We start from the raw sequence: 15,211 nt of genomic DNA on the forward strand, positions 1-15,211 counted from the left end.
TATTGTCGTGGAAATATAATTTAAATGAAATATACTTTAAATGAATATAACATGAAGTATTATTTTAACTTTTAAAGGTCTTAATATTGTCGTGGAAATATACTTTAAATGCCCTTTCAAAAAATACTTTAATTTCTCAAAAAAAAAAACTTTAAATGAAATATAACATGAAAATCATATTATTTACAAATTTAAGTAAATAATTATGTTTTATATAATTTATTAATTTTCTAAATTATCAAATGATATAACTACTGCTATATTTTATCGAATGCTAAATTTATTTAGAGTAAAACATTATTATTCAATATTCATGAATAATATTCTACACATTAACTGATTTATTAAAATAATCAAGAACTGATATATTAACCGACTACCTCTGGTTAAATGATATATAATTGGTTTTAGTAGACCATTACATTCTTCATTCTCCGATGATGAAAAATGAAATATGTATATATCTCAGCTAAAAACAACCCCAAAATATTGAATTTCTACTACATACAATAACATATAGAAATTTAATATTTCTCCTGCAAAAAAATAAGAATATTTTTTTTTGCTAAAATAATAAGAATATTTTTTAAAAGCAAAAAGTATTAATATTATGTTTTTAAGAAGTTAAAACTAACTTTCTACGAATTCCAAAATACAGATATTAATTTTTTGACAAAAACAAAATGGCACAAATTGCAAATTCCAATACCCTATTTTTTTTTTTTTGGAAGTATATTATAATATATTTTTTTTTTAATATCATCACAGCTCATAAACGTGTGTGTGTGTGTATAAACCGGACCAAACAGAAGAAGAATCGAATTATAAATAGCATAGAATTTTATACATGATTTTTAAACCGATAACTGGTTAGAAGAATGATACAATGTAATGAACCGAATACTTGTCTGCAGCTGCCTTACCGCTCCCCCCTTTACCAAAAAGAAAACGCCTTACCCTTTTTACAATTTGCTCTGATCACTTGGTCTTGCAAGTTTATTAACCCACACGCTTCAATATTATGCTCAATATTAGATGTTAAAGTCAATTAATTAATGAACTTAACCATGGAGGATGACGAGAAACAAAAAAAAATCCAGTTCCATATTATGCAAAATGGATTGAAATCCTTCTTAAAAAACTTGCATTTTAATTTTACACTCCATCTTTTAAGAAGAAAAACGCAAAACTTAATAATTTTTCACTCCGCAACCATGTATAAAAGTTTCAAAAAAAAAAACCATGTATAAACCATAGATAGAACAGAAAATCATATAAACGAAACAAGATCGGATAAAGAAACTCAAAAAATAAATTAAGTTTGTTGAAGCTAAAATGCGAAATAGCTTGAACTCACCAGCTTGGACTTGAATCTACATATGCATCTGCGCACCAGCAATGTCTAAGTACGTACCTACATGCATAAATATATACAGTCTTGAATCCTTTTAAAGATATATAAAATGTAAGGAAAACAGCAGGCGTGCATGAATCTATCTCTGTTTCAACGGGGCAAATTGTACAAGTTGATCGAAATCTGTTTGTATTATATAATTAAAATCAGATATATTAAAATAATTCACAAATAGGTTTTGGGCCCTTGTATATGAGTCATTCAACCAATAGGGTTGATAGCATAAAGGTCAAAGAAAATATTTGATTTTCTATACGTATGGTTTCATCATTAATAGCTAGCCTATTTGACCACAGGCGATTAATTGCCTACATGCATGGTATATATTTTGTGATATCAGTGTACACAGAACCAGCTAAAGGATTTTTATCTTTCGATTTTATTTGTTTATTTTATAGTACCTTTTGTATAAAATTTCTGACAAAAAGGAAAAAAAAGAAAAAAAAAAAGAAAAAAAGAACCCGTATATTTTTTTTTTGGCAACCCATTTGTATTTATATTAAAACCAAGTTATTACATAGTTTTGATTATTACATCTAGCTTTCTTAGCAAGTTCATCTACTAAACTTAATCTATTTCTAGTTATAAACGAGAAAGTAAAATCAGCATCTTTAGCTGCTTTTGCAATGTCCTGTATCATGGAGATGCTCTCCGTGTTACGGCCTTTCTTAGTAGTTGCTCTTGTGATATACTGAGCCAACTCATCCAATATAGCCTTACAGTCACTCAGGAAATGTACTTTATCAAATGCTAGCGCTCTCATTTGAGTGACTGCCATGCGCAGTGCTTCAGCTTCCGCTTCTCTTGGAGTATTTGTTGCTTGTATGGAAGTGGATCCTTGAAGCAATTGATTGCCTTGCATGCTATGTAAGGACCAACCAATACCTGCCACTTCCATATCATTTCTCCATGAAGCATCAACCTGACAATAATATTTAGCACCCGGCGGTATAGTCTGCTGTAAATGTACCGGTTCCTCCTTTGATCTTTCATTGTTTGTACTCCTTTGATTCAAGCAGCTATTCGCATCCTTCCATTGATTTAAATCTCGTATTGCATCATGAATTACTTTGACTATGTGCTCCCTTTTCTGATGGAAAACAATATTATTTCTCTTTTTCCATACTCTCCATCCAATGTAGAAATTGAGGAGCTCTCTCTTATCTTTTTAGCCAAAGTAATTAACTTATCTATTCTGTGTTGTGTGTCTTCCATGACTTCTGCTTCCCAAGTAACACTTGTAGGCGCCAGAGACCAAATCTCTCTTGTAACTCTGCATTGAAAAAGCAAATGGGATTGTGTTTCAGGATAATCTCCACACATGAGACATTTACCATCAATCTTTATGTTTCTTCTTTTTAGATTTTCCTGCACAGGTAGTCCATTATGCATTATTCTCCACCAAAAGGTTTTAACTTTCGGTGGTAAATCCAACGCCCATATACCTGAGCAGCTTCTCTTCATTTCCTCTGTTAAACACCGATTTCCTTGTTCCTCCTCCTTCAGATGATTCCATAGCTGATTGCTTAGATGGTAACCTGATCTTACAGTGTATTCCCCTGTCTTTGTGAAACTCCATATAGGAGTATCCTGATACATAGCAGAGCCAATCCTTATATTGAGTATATATTGAGCATCGTCTCTGTTTATTATGCTGTTAATAAACTGTTCATTCCAACTTTTGGTTCCTTGAATCATCAGATCTCTAACTCTTAACAGTGGGTAAGCTTCTTTACCTATCCCTGAAGCTGGTTTGGCTGGTTGTTTATGAATCCAATTATCCTCCCATACCCTTATTTTGCTTCCATCTCCCACAATCCATTTCGTTCCTTCCTGTATTAATCTCCTCGCTTGTAATATGCTGCGCCAAGCATAGCTGGAATTTTTGTAAGTGGGAGCCTGCAAAAAATCTGTATGCCTAAAGTATTTAGCTTTCATTACTCTAGCCATCAGAGAAGATGGATTTCTAATAATTCTCCAGCCTTGTTTAGCTACCAGTGCTAAATTAAACATCTCCATATCTCTTATTCCTAGCCCTCCCTCTCTTTTTGAAGCAGTAACCTTTTTCCAACTTATCCATGGAATCTTTTGCTTATCCTTTTGTCCTGACCACCAAAAATTTCGCATACTAGTGGTGATTTCATTAATTAGTTTTTTTGGAAGCAGGAAACAAGACATAGCATATGTTGGTAGAGCTGTAATTACTGTTTTCAATAACACTTCTCTTCCCGCTGGACTTAGAAATCTGTTGTACCAACTATCTAATTTATTTATTACTCTTTGTTTAATATACTCAAAAGCATCCTTTCTTCTACGCCCTATTTTCTCCGGGAGTCCTAAATACTTCCCAAATCCTCCTATTTTTGTAATTCCAGTCATTTTCATCAGATTTTCTTGAGTTGTTTGGGAAATACCTTTAGCGAATGTAATTGCTGACTTGGTAAAATTAACAGCTTGCCCTGGTGCTTTTTGGTACTCTTTAAGTGTTTGCATTAATGTCCTGCATTCATCTTCCGTAGCTCTGCAAAACACTAATGAGTCATCAGCAAAAAGTAAATGGGAGATAGTTGGTCCACCTTGTGATGCTTTATATCCATGGAGATGTTGAAGCCTGATATTATTTTTGATCAGGGCAGACAAACTTCGAATGTATGTAGCTTTTGTTAATATAGTAAAAATGTAATTTGTTTAAATCAAATGTAAAAAATATAAACATAGAATTTTATTATTATTTAGTAAATTGGACCGAATTTGTTTTTGGGAACACAATATAATTTTATTAATCTTCTATTTGTTCGAGTACAATAGTATAGAATTATTCATCTTATTTGATTAAAACTATAAACTACAATCATAAAAAATAAAATGAATATTTTTAGATAAAATGACGCTAAGACAAATTTTTAATACATTGACATTTAAAAAACTCTCAATTGTTTCTTCTGGATCCGCAAATTAAACCTCTACATAAAAAACATTGTAAAAACTGAATTATATATCGGAGACAAATTCTAGAAAATCTCCTTTCGTAGAAATATATTGTTTTGGATTTTTACACGTACACCAAAAAGTACATACATTTACAAAAGTATCTGAACTGCCACTCTTATGATATTTTCTGCTCAAATGATACTGGCGACATTAATTTGAATAAATGATTTTGAATGACATTAATATCATTTGCATTTATTTCTCAAAAAAAAATATCAATTGCATTTTCTTTTGCTTAATATTATTTGTATTTTAACAAATCATTTTAATCTCTAAGATCATACTCTAACCCAAACCATTTAACTCTACAAACAGTATATATCTAAGTTTCATAAAAAAACAGTATATATCTAAATTTCAAAAAAAAAAAAAACAGCACATATCTAGTGAATGATGAGACTAGTCACGTTGAGATCTCATAGCTTTTTTTTTGACGGCTTGAGATCTCATAGCTATATTAGTTATTTCGTACTTGCGCATATTATTATATCGTCAGTGTGACTGTGTGATATACAAAGAACCAAGCAAATACGGTTCGAGGGGGGGGGAGGTAAGAGTCAGCGCAAGTTTTGTCTGTTTTTGGTAAGAAAATACTATATAAATACAACATCTGTCGTTTTGTAGACTGAACTTTTTTTTTTTTGATCAAGTAGACTGAACTTCAACATGCAAAAAGTAAGTATTAATGCTTTTCCATACATATTGATATATTATTCTACTTTTTGCTTTGTTTGAGAATCTTTCCAAAACAAGAACAGTCTACGATAGTTTGAGAAAACCACTGTCCACGTCATATAATACTAATATATATATATATCCACCATTCAAGGGGACGCGGGTACGAATGTCGGCCATATCGAATGTCACAGCATGGCCACGGAGTGCTTTACGCCACTTAAAGGTATCAGCAAAGGCTGGCTCCGGGCCTAGGATGATTACGGGCCTTCGGGCCTTGAACATCCTAGTTAAAAAAAAAAAAATACTAATATATAATTTATTTCGTATAGTATAATATACATAAATGTTTTTTTATTCGTAACACATATACACATAAATGTTTGCGAGTGGCAAATATAGTTATCGACAGAGATAATACGCAGAGTGCTTTTTGGAAAAAAAAATTACTCAGAGTGCTATCAAATTCTGAACGATGCGTAAACCTTATCCGGTTTCGGTTCACGACGAAAAGCGTTAGATACAAGTTGATTTATTTTAATCGGAGAGTTGAGAAGGAAATTTATATTAATCTTTCAAACTTATGAAAACACTAAATTAACCCTCATTTGAGAAAATATCCACGAAAATAAAAATAATCACTTTTTACATTTTAGAAATATTTCTAGTCCAAACTTCGGCCAGAAATCTATAGTTTTCAGATACTAGTTAATAATGGTTCATGCATGGTATATAATCGTATTCGTGAATCTAGTGGGGTGGCATGCATTCAACGAATCCACCGCTCGCTTTATATTTTTTTTTCACTTTTATCCACCGCTTTTTATAGTTTAAGGTTCCAAATGTTGAAGATTTATATTTTAAAAACAAAATTCAGAAACTATATACATTATAAACAAAATAGCCAGCTTTAGTCAAAAAAAAAAACAAAATAGCCAGCTGCTATAATTTATGAGCTATGATAGTTACGATGTCGATGGCCAATAGTTTCTGATAGGACTATAAAAATCATATTCAGTTGAGTTGGGCTTAAGTTAGAATGAATATGAATATACCAGCATAAATGTTTAAATAGGCTTTACTAAAATATAGGAGCCCAAAATCTTGACCAACTTTCGTTTCGGAATGATTCCTCACTGGTAAATACCCAAGACGTTTGTCTTACTGTGCCAGTCGTAGTCTTTTTTTTTTTTTTGGCAAACAGATGATTAATATAGAATCAAAGATGTTCATTACACGGTAGAAAACAAGAAAGCGAGAACCGTTTTTGCAATGGAATCTGCAGTAGCATTGTTCTCACGACCAACAAAAGAGAAAAAGCAAAAAGTGAAAAACGATGATAGTAACTCGATATCCATAGAACTCCGAAAAGTTCCACGGGATATGTCTTCGAGTTGATAGCTCTAGTGAGCTCCTGAGAGTCGGTTCGAAACCAGACGTTGGTGTAGTCTTTGCGCTTTGCATCATGCAGTGCTTTCTTCATAGCCAGCGCTTCCGCCATGAAGGAGGAGGAGACATGCTCTGTCGATTTGGAGCTCTCTGCTGTCGGGCCGGCGTTCGGATCCTCAAAGAACCATCCTAGTTCCGCTTTGCGTGATACAATTCAAGCGGCGTTGGTATTGCACTTGACTACATCTCTGTTCGTCGGAAGCAGAGGTTGCGGCTGGGGTGAGTTCTGTCGTAGTCTAATCTCAGCCTTTTGCTGATTTTGGTGATATATGTTTATATATTTGTAGATTATATGATAAAACTAATGCAATAAACAGTTGCTTTATTAGAATGTGTGATCCCTCCCCCCTCAAATGTTTAAAATCTATGATAAGAAAAGAAAGACAAATATGATAGGATAGTCACAAAATTATTATTTTTATCACAAATACATCACACAAATGTCAAAATGAACAAAACAGATTTCACTAAAAAGATAAAAAAGTACTCATATCTCTAGGATTAACTGATTTATATATGTAAAGTTTAGAATTGGGGTGGAGTTTGGAAGGGGGATGGGGTTTAGGATTTTAAAAATATATAACTAAGATTTAAATTTTAATATAGTGAATTTAAAATAATTTCAAAAAGAATTTTGTATTTTAAAAGAGCATTTAAAAACTGAAAATTTGATAAAAGAAAATTTCGAAAAAGTATCCAGTTTTCTTCAGAAATAAATTTATTAGTATTATTTATTTAAATATTTATTTATATTTTATATATATATATCTATAAAGTAAAGGTATTATTGTCATTTTTTTTAATGAAAGATCATTTTATATTTTTTGTCAGACGACATTTTTAAGTCTTTTTGGGAAATCTGCCAAAAAGGAAAACATATTAATTAAGAAAAAAATAAAATATATTTCTATATGTATATATATCTTTATAATAAAATAATATAAATTATCGATCTCATAATTTATTTTTTTCTTGGATCCACTACCGAAATGTTGATTATGGAAAGTTGATTATATTTCTTTTCAAGAGTTAGAACATCTCTAGTTTTTATTTTATTTTCTACTATAAAATAGAATTTAGAGTAAAATATTCTAATGATTTCTATTTTACTTTCTAATAATAGAGTAAAAATAAATTTATTAATTATATAGCAATATATTTATTTTTTGTTTATCACTTTATTGTTATTATAAAATAAAATAGTACTAAAAATTTTCAATTCTATTATAAAGTTATTATGTTTTGAAATAAAAATAGTGAGAACCATAAAACTTAAAAGCAAGTCAATGGATCCTGTTGACAAACAATAAAAAGATATTCGTGGTTTCAAATTTATATAAGCATGTCTTTTCTTGCTAATTTCATAACTGTTAATTACTAATCAAATTCAAAATAATGCGAAACCGATGATCTCAAACTTTTTTGCTTAGATTTTTATTGAGTTACGAGTCATGTTATGACTGGATGTATTGGACGGTGGTATCATTATATAGAACAATATAGCTTTTATGATAATGAAAGTAAGATTTGAAGGTAATTGAGATTATAAATAACGGCTGGACTTGGACCAGCTCTAAGAACTGATATGAGTTCATATAATTGAAACTTTCACTTTATATATTTATATAGTAGATAGAATATTAAAATGTGGGACTCTTACAGATCCGTAGAAAGTTGTACACTTGGACCAGCCCTTATGTTTGACATCTAAGGTTAAATAGTATTGTTTCTTTTTCTAGGAATATAAATATCATCTATAAAATGAAAATTGAGATTTACAAGATGTAGTTAACAAATTATATTTTATTTGAGCTAATGGAGAAAAAAGATGTAAAAATCTGAGAAGAGATCAAATCGAGTTAGGCGAGAACAAAAGATCTAAAGACAAGATAACTAGCATCGGTAGAAGCTGATTAATCAGGCTACTTTAACAATTTAACATTCTTCAGCAGAGCAAAACAACACCCGCTTAATAACTACCCTCAAATGAATATTAAATATTTTCTCCCTTTAATAAATAAAGAGTGCCATTTTGTATTTTCAATGCAAAATTTTAAATAAAAAAATTGTTTTATCCCTATTATTGTAATGCAATAATTAAAAAGGAAAATTTATTAATGTGTGAGCAAAAGTTCAAAATAGAATTTTTAAATATTTTTTTAATATGTGTACAACACTTTCAGGTGAAACTTATGAAACAGAAAAGAAAAAAGTAATATTTATAATACATTTTTGAATATAATCTACCACTCTAACGCCATCATCAAATAATGTTATCTAGCAGTTTCTTTAGCATTTTAAAGGGTGGGTTGTTTTCAGTATTTATTATGTTAGGATGTTAATAGCTTTTTACAGATTTTAGACTCATAATCTTTCGCAAATCCAAAAATATTTTTAAAAACTTATGATTTATAAAATAATTATATTTTAAATAAAAAACTATTTGTTGATATTTTCATCTATTTATAGTGCCACTAAGTCACCAACATTTCGGTAAGTATTAATAACCTTCTACCGATTAAAAACTAAAGTCTTTCAATACATTACCCACTGAAACTAAACTGCATATATTCCTTACATTAAAATTTTCCCATTATATATATATATATAAAGATTATGGTCTGCTTTCTCCAAGAAATTATTATGGTCTACTAAACTAGTAATAACGTTTTGAAGAATGTGAGCATATTTAAGATTATAAACATGGATATATATTTGCACTAAAAATTAATTGAATTGATAATTACGACAAAAAAATGGATTGATAATTTTGATTGTGTTTCAACAAGTTGTACCTTCTATTTCTGGGAGATATTGCATCTCTTCTAATCTCCTACTCCTATTAAGATAGATATTATCATTATATACTAGAAGTACACATATAGAAAAATATTTAGAGTTCTCTTTTATTTAAAACGAAATGTCACAAAAAAAATTATTAGTTTCACATTAGAAATTAATGTCTCTTACACCTATTCATTATTCCTAAACTAATCGCAAACAAACTAAAATAAATGAAACTAATTAAAAACATAGACAAATAACAATACATTTAAATTCACAACCAACAAAAAAATCTAGCAAATTTGTAAACTTTTCTAGTTATTTGATAGAAATATAGCCCAACTTAAATACATTATCTAAGTTGGGTTTATCATTTTTAAAAAAGTTTAGCTCATATATATTCATGAATTAACTCAATTTTGTTGTTCATAGTATGATCAGATGCACGTTTACTTTTTTAAGAAAAAACTAATGACTATAGAGAAAATTATGTTACAGTAATATTTGTATTATGTGAATTTTTTTTGTCAGAATTTATACTATAATTTTTATAGAGTATATAATAGTGTAAACAACATTTAATTACGTTACGTAAACAAAAAAACACCTGTCCAATCCGGCAGGTCCAATCTAATTTATTACTTAGAACTATATTTTCACATTTAATATAGTTCACAATTAATTGGCCTGGAAAAAGAAGAGAAGATGAATTAACTCTTCAAGTATTCATTTGGAAGTAAAGGGGGAAAGGATCAAATGCAATAATTTAAGTGGTTGGTGAAAGGATATAGAAAAAGAAAATAGTCAACATGAAGGAAAAAATGAGGAAAATGGACCCCTTTAATTTTCAGCAATTCACCTTTGTTGCTTGTCTACATGGGTAAAACTCTATTGAGAATTAAGTCATCCAAGAAAAGAATGAAACTAATTTTTCATGATGACGATTATCTTTAGACATTTGGTTCAAACATTTTCTACAATTATGGAATTTCGAGTAAATATCTTGGCATTGTTAGCTTTTAATGTAAATGCATTTTTATTTCATTGAAAAGTACTGATCATTGAAAAATAAGAAAACTGCTAATAATGATTAAGAATCTCAATATTATATTTTAGATTATAAAATAAACATAACTTAATGTGTATGCAAATGTGTATTATAATATATAGCTAGCTCAAAAGAAGTCTAAAATTTTAATTTCTCTTAGATCTTGATAAAACCGTTCGTTTTAGTTGAAAGATGCAGAAAAAAATTAATCCTCTAAAATATTTTATACGTAGAATCATTTGTCAATATGAGTATCACGAAGATAATTGTATCTTAAAAACATGATTCAAAACATTATTTATCAATATTGCATATGTTGAAGAAAATTAATCATCATATGTAACATTTTAGAAATTAGGAGTATATGATAATATATTTGCAATTTGACCGGTGTTTAAAACAAAGTCCAAAATGATACGTTAATAAAATACTCCCTGATTCATTTTTTTCTTCCAATCAACCATTTTAGGTTGTTGCAAACTTAAAGCTATGTCTTACTAACCCCTGTAAATTTAGATAACTTTTTAAAACATTGATGTTATTTATTTGTAAAGTAGAAGGCCAAACAAATAATTTACGACGAGTTTTTCGAAAATTTGAAAAGAAAGTGAGTAGAAAAGAACAATTGTGGGCTACTGGGACATGGGAGAAGAAACTTCTTTATTACCAAACTAGGTAAAATATCTCCAACAATTCCATTTTTCATGTAAGCTTATTGTCACTATTCACAAAATTAATTTCAAAATTTTCAATTTCTGTTATGATGATCATTTGATATTCGACTCCTCCATAGATATCGTCTTAAAGATCATCGTCTTCTTGCATTAAGTAATCTTATGTAAATATCTCTCGAATCATTTGGAAAGTAAACAATCTTAAAGTGTTTTGTTGAGAGAAACCGCAAATATCAAAGTACGTGTAAACATATCAAGCATACTGCATACATTATATGTACTTGTAGATTTTCACCTGTACAAATTATATAATATTTATTTTATTCTCTTCTTTTTAAATCAACTGAATTTTTGGAGAAAGATTATTTTTTCTAAGAAAGAAATCTACTGACTTCACTTACCTTTTTTTTTTTTTGTAACTTACTGACTTCACTTACTTAAATTCGTAAATTATCACGATAGAAGCTAATGTTCAGGATTAGCCAGAAAAAAGAAAAGAAAGATAATGTTCAGGACCTGAATTCAAACACCAGCTTATTTAATCAAGTTAACATCTTAAGGAAATAACTATTGATAAGAATTTGCCAAACAAACAAAACGTATTGCTCAACATCTCAAAATTGCAGTTACAAAAAAAACATCTCAAAATTGGAAGAAAAAATATACTTATCTAATCATATTAGTCACTCACACACATCTATATATATACACACACACAAAACCACGTTACTGAGAAATGCATATGGTGGTGTTATACTGTTGTGTAGACTTTTGTGTGTGTGCAAAGTGCGAACTGTATAGACCGATATCTAAAAAAGTAGATTCTTCTTACTATCATAAGGTTTGGCTATGGCTTGTTCGAGCCGCGTCTGTATACTTTCAGCTGCCTTTTCACTATTTCTTTTTTCTTTTCTTTTTTGCTAAAAATAGCTCTTTTCACTATTTTTGATGTTTTTGTCAAAAATATAAATAAAATTGTTGTCGTGTTCCAAAAAGATAATAATAATAAAATCGTTGTAAATACCATGCAGAATTTGTATCTGTATATAAAAACTAAATAGCAATGTGTGCATACAAGGCTATCCGACCCCAAAAATCTTTCAACGCAGTTACGCATCTAAAATCATGTTGGAGACTAAGCGCAACCTCAATGAAAATATATAATACAGTTTCTACTTATTAAAAACTGAAAAATATTGATAAAAATGGAGTTAGATAACCAAATGGTTCCGCTGCCTTTGACAAAAACATTTGGTTCAAAAATACAACCCAAGACACACATTTACAATGTGGATAACTCACCTAAAGTGTCTTTTAGAAAGTTTGGGTCGTGCACTTTGATAGTAAATGCTGGTTTGTAACACATAAAAGAAATTAGAGGTCACTTATTTTGCGATGTGAAGTTAATGACGAAAGATTTAGGGTGTGGTGAATAAAAGGCCGGGATTCCGTACTTTCTCTTTTCATAAGTGGATAGGTTTTTATGGACTGGGATGAAAGATTCGTCATTTCCAAAGATACTGTACAAGTTAGTTATTTTTCCTGTAAACTAAAAAAAATAAATTTAAGTCTATCAAAGATACATACCTAACTTTTTGATAGATTGCATTTCTACGGATAGACACTTTTCCAGATATTCAAATAAATCGCAAGCAATAGAACCATATTTATGTGGAGCTAATAACTTTGCACAAAACGAAAGTCGATATATGACTTGGATCAACCGAGTAATTTCTCCTATAGTGGAAACCACTAGACCACGTGGTTATATAGTTCTTCTAACAACGATTTACATGATCTGCAAAGAAAGAAACAATAGGTTGCACAACCACATCTTATCAACACATCCGGCAATTTTCATTGAAAGGCTCATCCGAGATGCAATTTCGGCCAAAAGAAATTGATAACATTTTAGTAGCGTGATGGAAAGTTGGCTCACGTATAAATAACACAATCCCCCTCCCCAACCCAACCAAGTTTAGAGGTTCTTCCCTGTTTTTGTTCTCCAAGGAATAACCTGCTGGTTGTTGATATTTTAACTTTTACAAACAACATCATTTTTCTAATTAAATTCAAAGGTTTGTCAAAAAAGAAAAACGTGAAACCCATAATAATATCTGCTCCTATGAGTTGACTTGATGAAAAATACCATATTGGTAGAAAGATTGGTTATACCCGAAGAAACAAATTACCTTCTTATTGACTTGGAAGACGTCACGTTTTTTTTTTGTTTGATGAAAATACTGAATAGGATACTTGTTAGGGGCAATTTGTGAGATATATATATAAGGGACATAAAAATAAAGAATATGTCCATTCTACAGTATAAATTCATTGATGTGAAAATTTTTTCAAAAAATACCACTATTATCCTTCAGAAAGCGGGTGAACATGTGGAAAGGAAAATAAATAAAAGATGTACTATACAATATTCACTATAGTCTCGACACATTTGTAACAAAACAACAGATACCCACAAAGCGAAATTAGACTATATTATATGCATTATAGTATGGACAAAGCTGCAGGAAAAATAGACATTCACTTGAAACAACATATCATATACCCAAACCATATATTCTAAACCCTAAACACTAAACCCTAAACCCTAAACCCTAAACCCAAACCATATATCCAAACTATATACCTTAAACTATAAACCCTAAATCCAAACCATATACCTTAAACCCTAAACCCAAACCCTAAACCATAAACCCAAACTCTGAACCCAAACCCTAAACCCAAACCATATATCCTAAACCCAAACCCTAATCCTAAACCATAAACCCAAACTTTTATCCATTACGTGACTATACTATACATATTATGGTATGAAATATTCGACACACCCACAGACTTTGTATATATGAAATTCTTTAAAATTTCCTTAGAGAGAAAGATGATGAGTGGCGATGGTATTGGAGAACAAAACAGTGTAACTGATCAAGTAGTAACTAAGAAGAATCAGAAGACAAAGAAGGAGATACAAATTGCAAAATAGGAGAAAAAGAAATGTATCATACTATACTGTAATTTAAAATAGTATGGAACATATGACGCATGATATTGTTCATCTTCTTCCCCAATTCAATCTAACCCAGAACTCTAAACCCAAACTATATACGCTAAACTCAAACCCTAAACCCTAAACCCAAACCATATACGCTAAACCCAAATCATAAACCCAAACCATATATCCTAAACCCAAACCCTAAACCATAAACCCTAAACCCAAACTCTGAAATCTAAACCCAAACCATATACCCTAAACCCAAACCGTATACCCAAACCATATACCCTAAACCCAAACTCTAATCCTAAACCCTGAACCCTAAACCCAAATCTTTTGTCCATTACGTGACTATGCTATACATATTATGGTATGGAATACTCGACACACCCACAAACTTTGTATATATGAAATTCTTTAAAATTTTCTTAGAGAGAAAGATGATGAGTGGCGACGGTGTTGGAGAACAAAACAGTGTAATTGATCAAGTAGTGAATAAGAAGAATCAGGAGGCATATAAGGAGATACAAATGCAAAAGAAGAGAAAAAGAAATATATCATACTATATTGTAATTTAAAATAGTATGGAACATATGACACATGATACTATTCATCTTCTTCCCCAATTCAATTGATCGTTCTTTTCACCTAGATCTTCTGTGAAAACAATTTCCAGTTTCCAAATTAAAAAATGATATCCTACGTATGCCGCACAGTCGAACCATTTATACTTGATTTAACTTCTTTGTTCTCAAACTCAGATTTCTACAAACCTTCTTCTTACAATTCCTTTTTTGCTGTCTGTAATATATTGTAAAGTAGAAACAAATTTTTCATTTTTAGGATAAAGAGACCAAACACTCGTTGGTGTTTACACGCGCTTAGAAAGTATATTTTTGACACTTTACACAACAATATATAACATATCATAGTCAAAATAGTGTTATAGGTATAATTTTTTTTTTCATTTCTTATGTATATGGACTCCGATTTCCTTACTTATTATTCACCGCGTAAGCAAAACTTTCTTTCTGCCGATCTCTCAATCTTAACTTGGTCGGTTCATCACTTTACACATCGGTAAATTAAAAGGGTTGGTTTGGAAGAATCAACATCGATAGAAACATATATTACCGCTATCACTCGGAGATCGATCGGTTTACTTT

At 30.3% G+C, this 15,211-nt stretch overlaps 2 protein-coding genes across 2 annotated transcripts in view; one reads left to right on the plus strand and one right to left on the minus strand.

Moving 5' to 3' along the window:
• LOC108812839 (serine/threonine-protein kinase D6PK) overlaps nucleotides 1-15,211 on the plus strand; it is a 64,574-nt gene that overhangs the window by 26,058 nt on the left and 23,305 nt on the right. The gene's annotated exons all lie outside the window — the stretch shown is intronic.
• LOC108810398 (uncharacterized mitochondrial protein AtMg00310-like) lies at nucleotides 1,894-3,656 on the minus strand. The gene is made up of 2 exons (XM_056988929.1): nucleotides 3,151-3,656; nucleotides 1,894-3,004 (listed from the first exon to the last, which is right to left on the minus strand). The coding sequence occupies exons 1-2, from the start codon at nucleotides 3,590-3,592 to the stop codon at nucleotides 2,826-2,828; spliced, it is 621 nt and encodes a 206-aa protein (XP_056844909.1). The 5' UTR covers nucleotides 3,593-3,656; the 3' UTR covers nucleotides 1,894-2,825.

Source organism: Raphanus sativus, chromosome 6 (assembly GCF_000801105.2).
Source record: "Raphanus sativus cultivar WK10039 chromosome 6, ASM80110v3, whole genome shotgun sequence".
NCBI lineage: Eukaryota > Viridiplantae > Streptophyta > Magnoliopsida > Brassicales > Brassicaceae > Raphanus > Raphanus sativus.

Excerpts from the sequence above, each read along its gene's own strand:
- LOC108810398 (XM_056988929.1), bottom strand. The coding sequence starts at position 3,592 with ATGTCTTGTTTCCTGCTTCCAAAAAAACTAATTAATGAAATCACCACT. Across the intron at positions 3,005-3,150 it reads CAAACCAGCTTCAGGGATAG|GATACTCCTATATGGAGTTT; the intron begins GTAAAGAAGCTT and ends GCTATGTATCAG.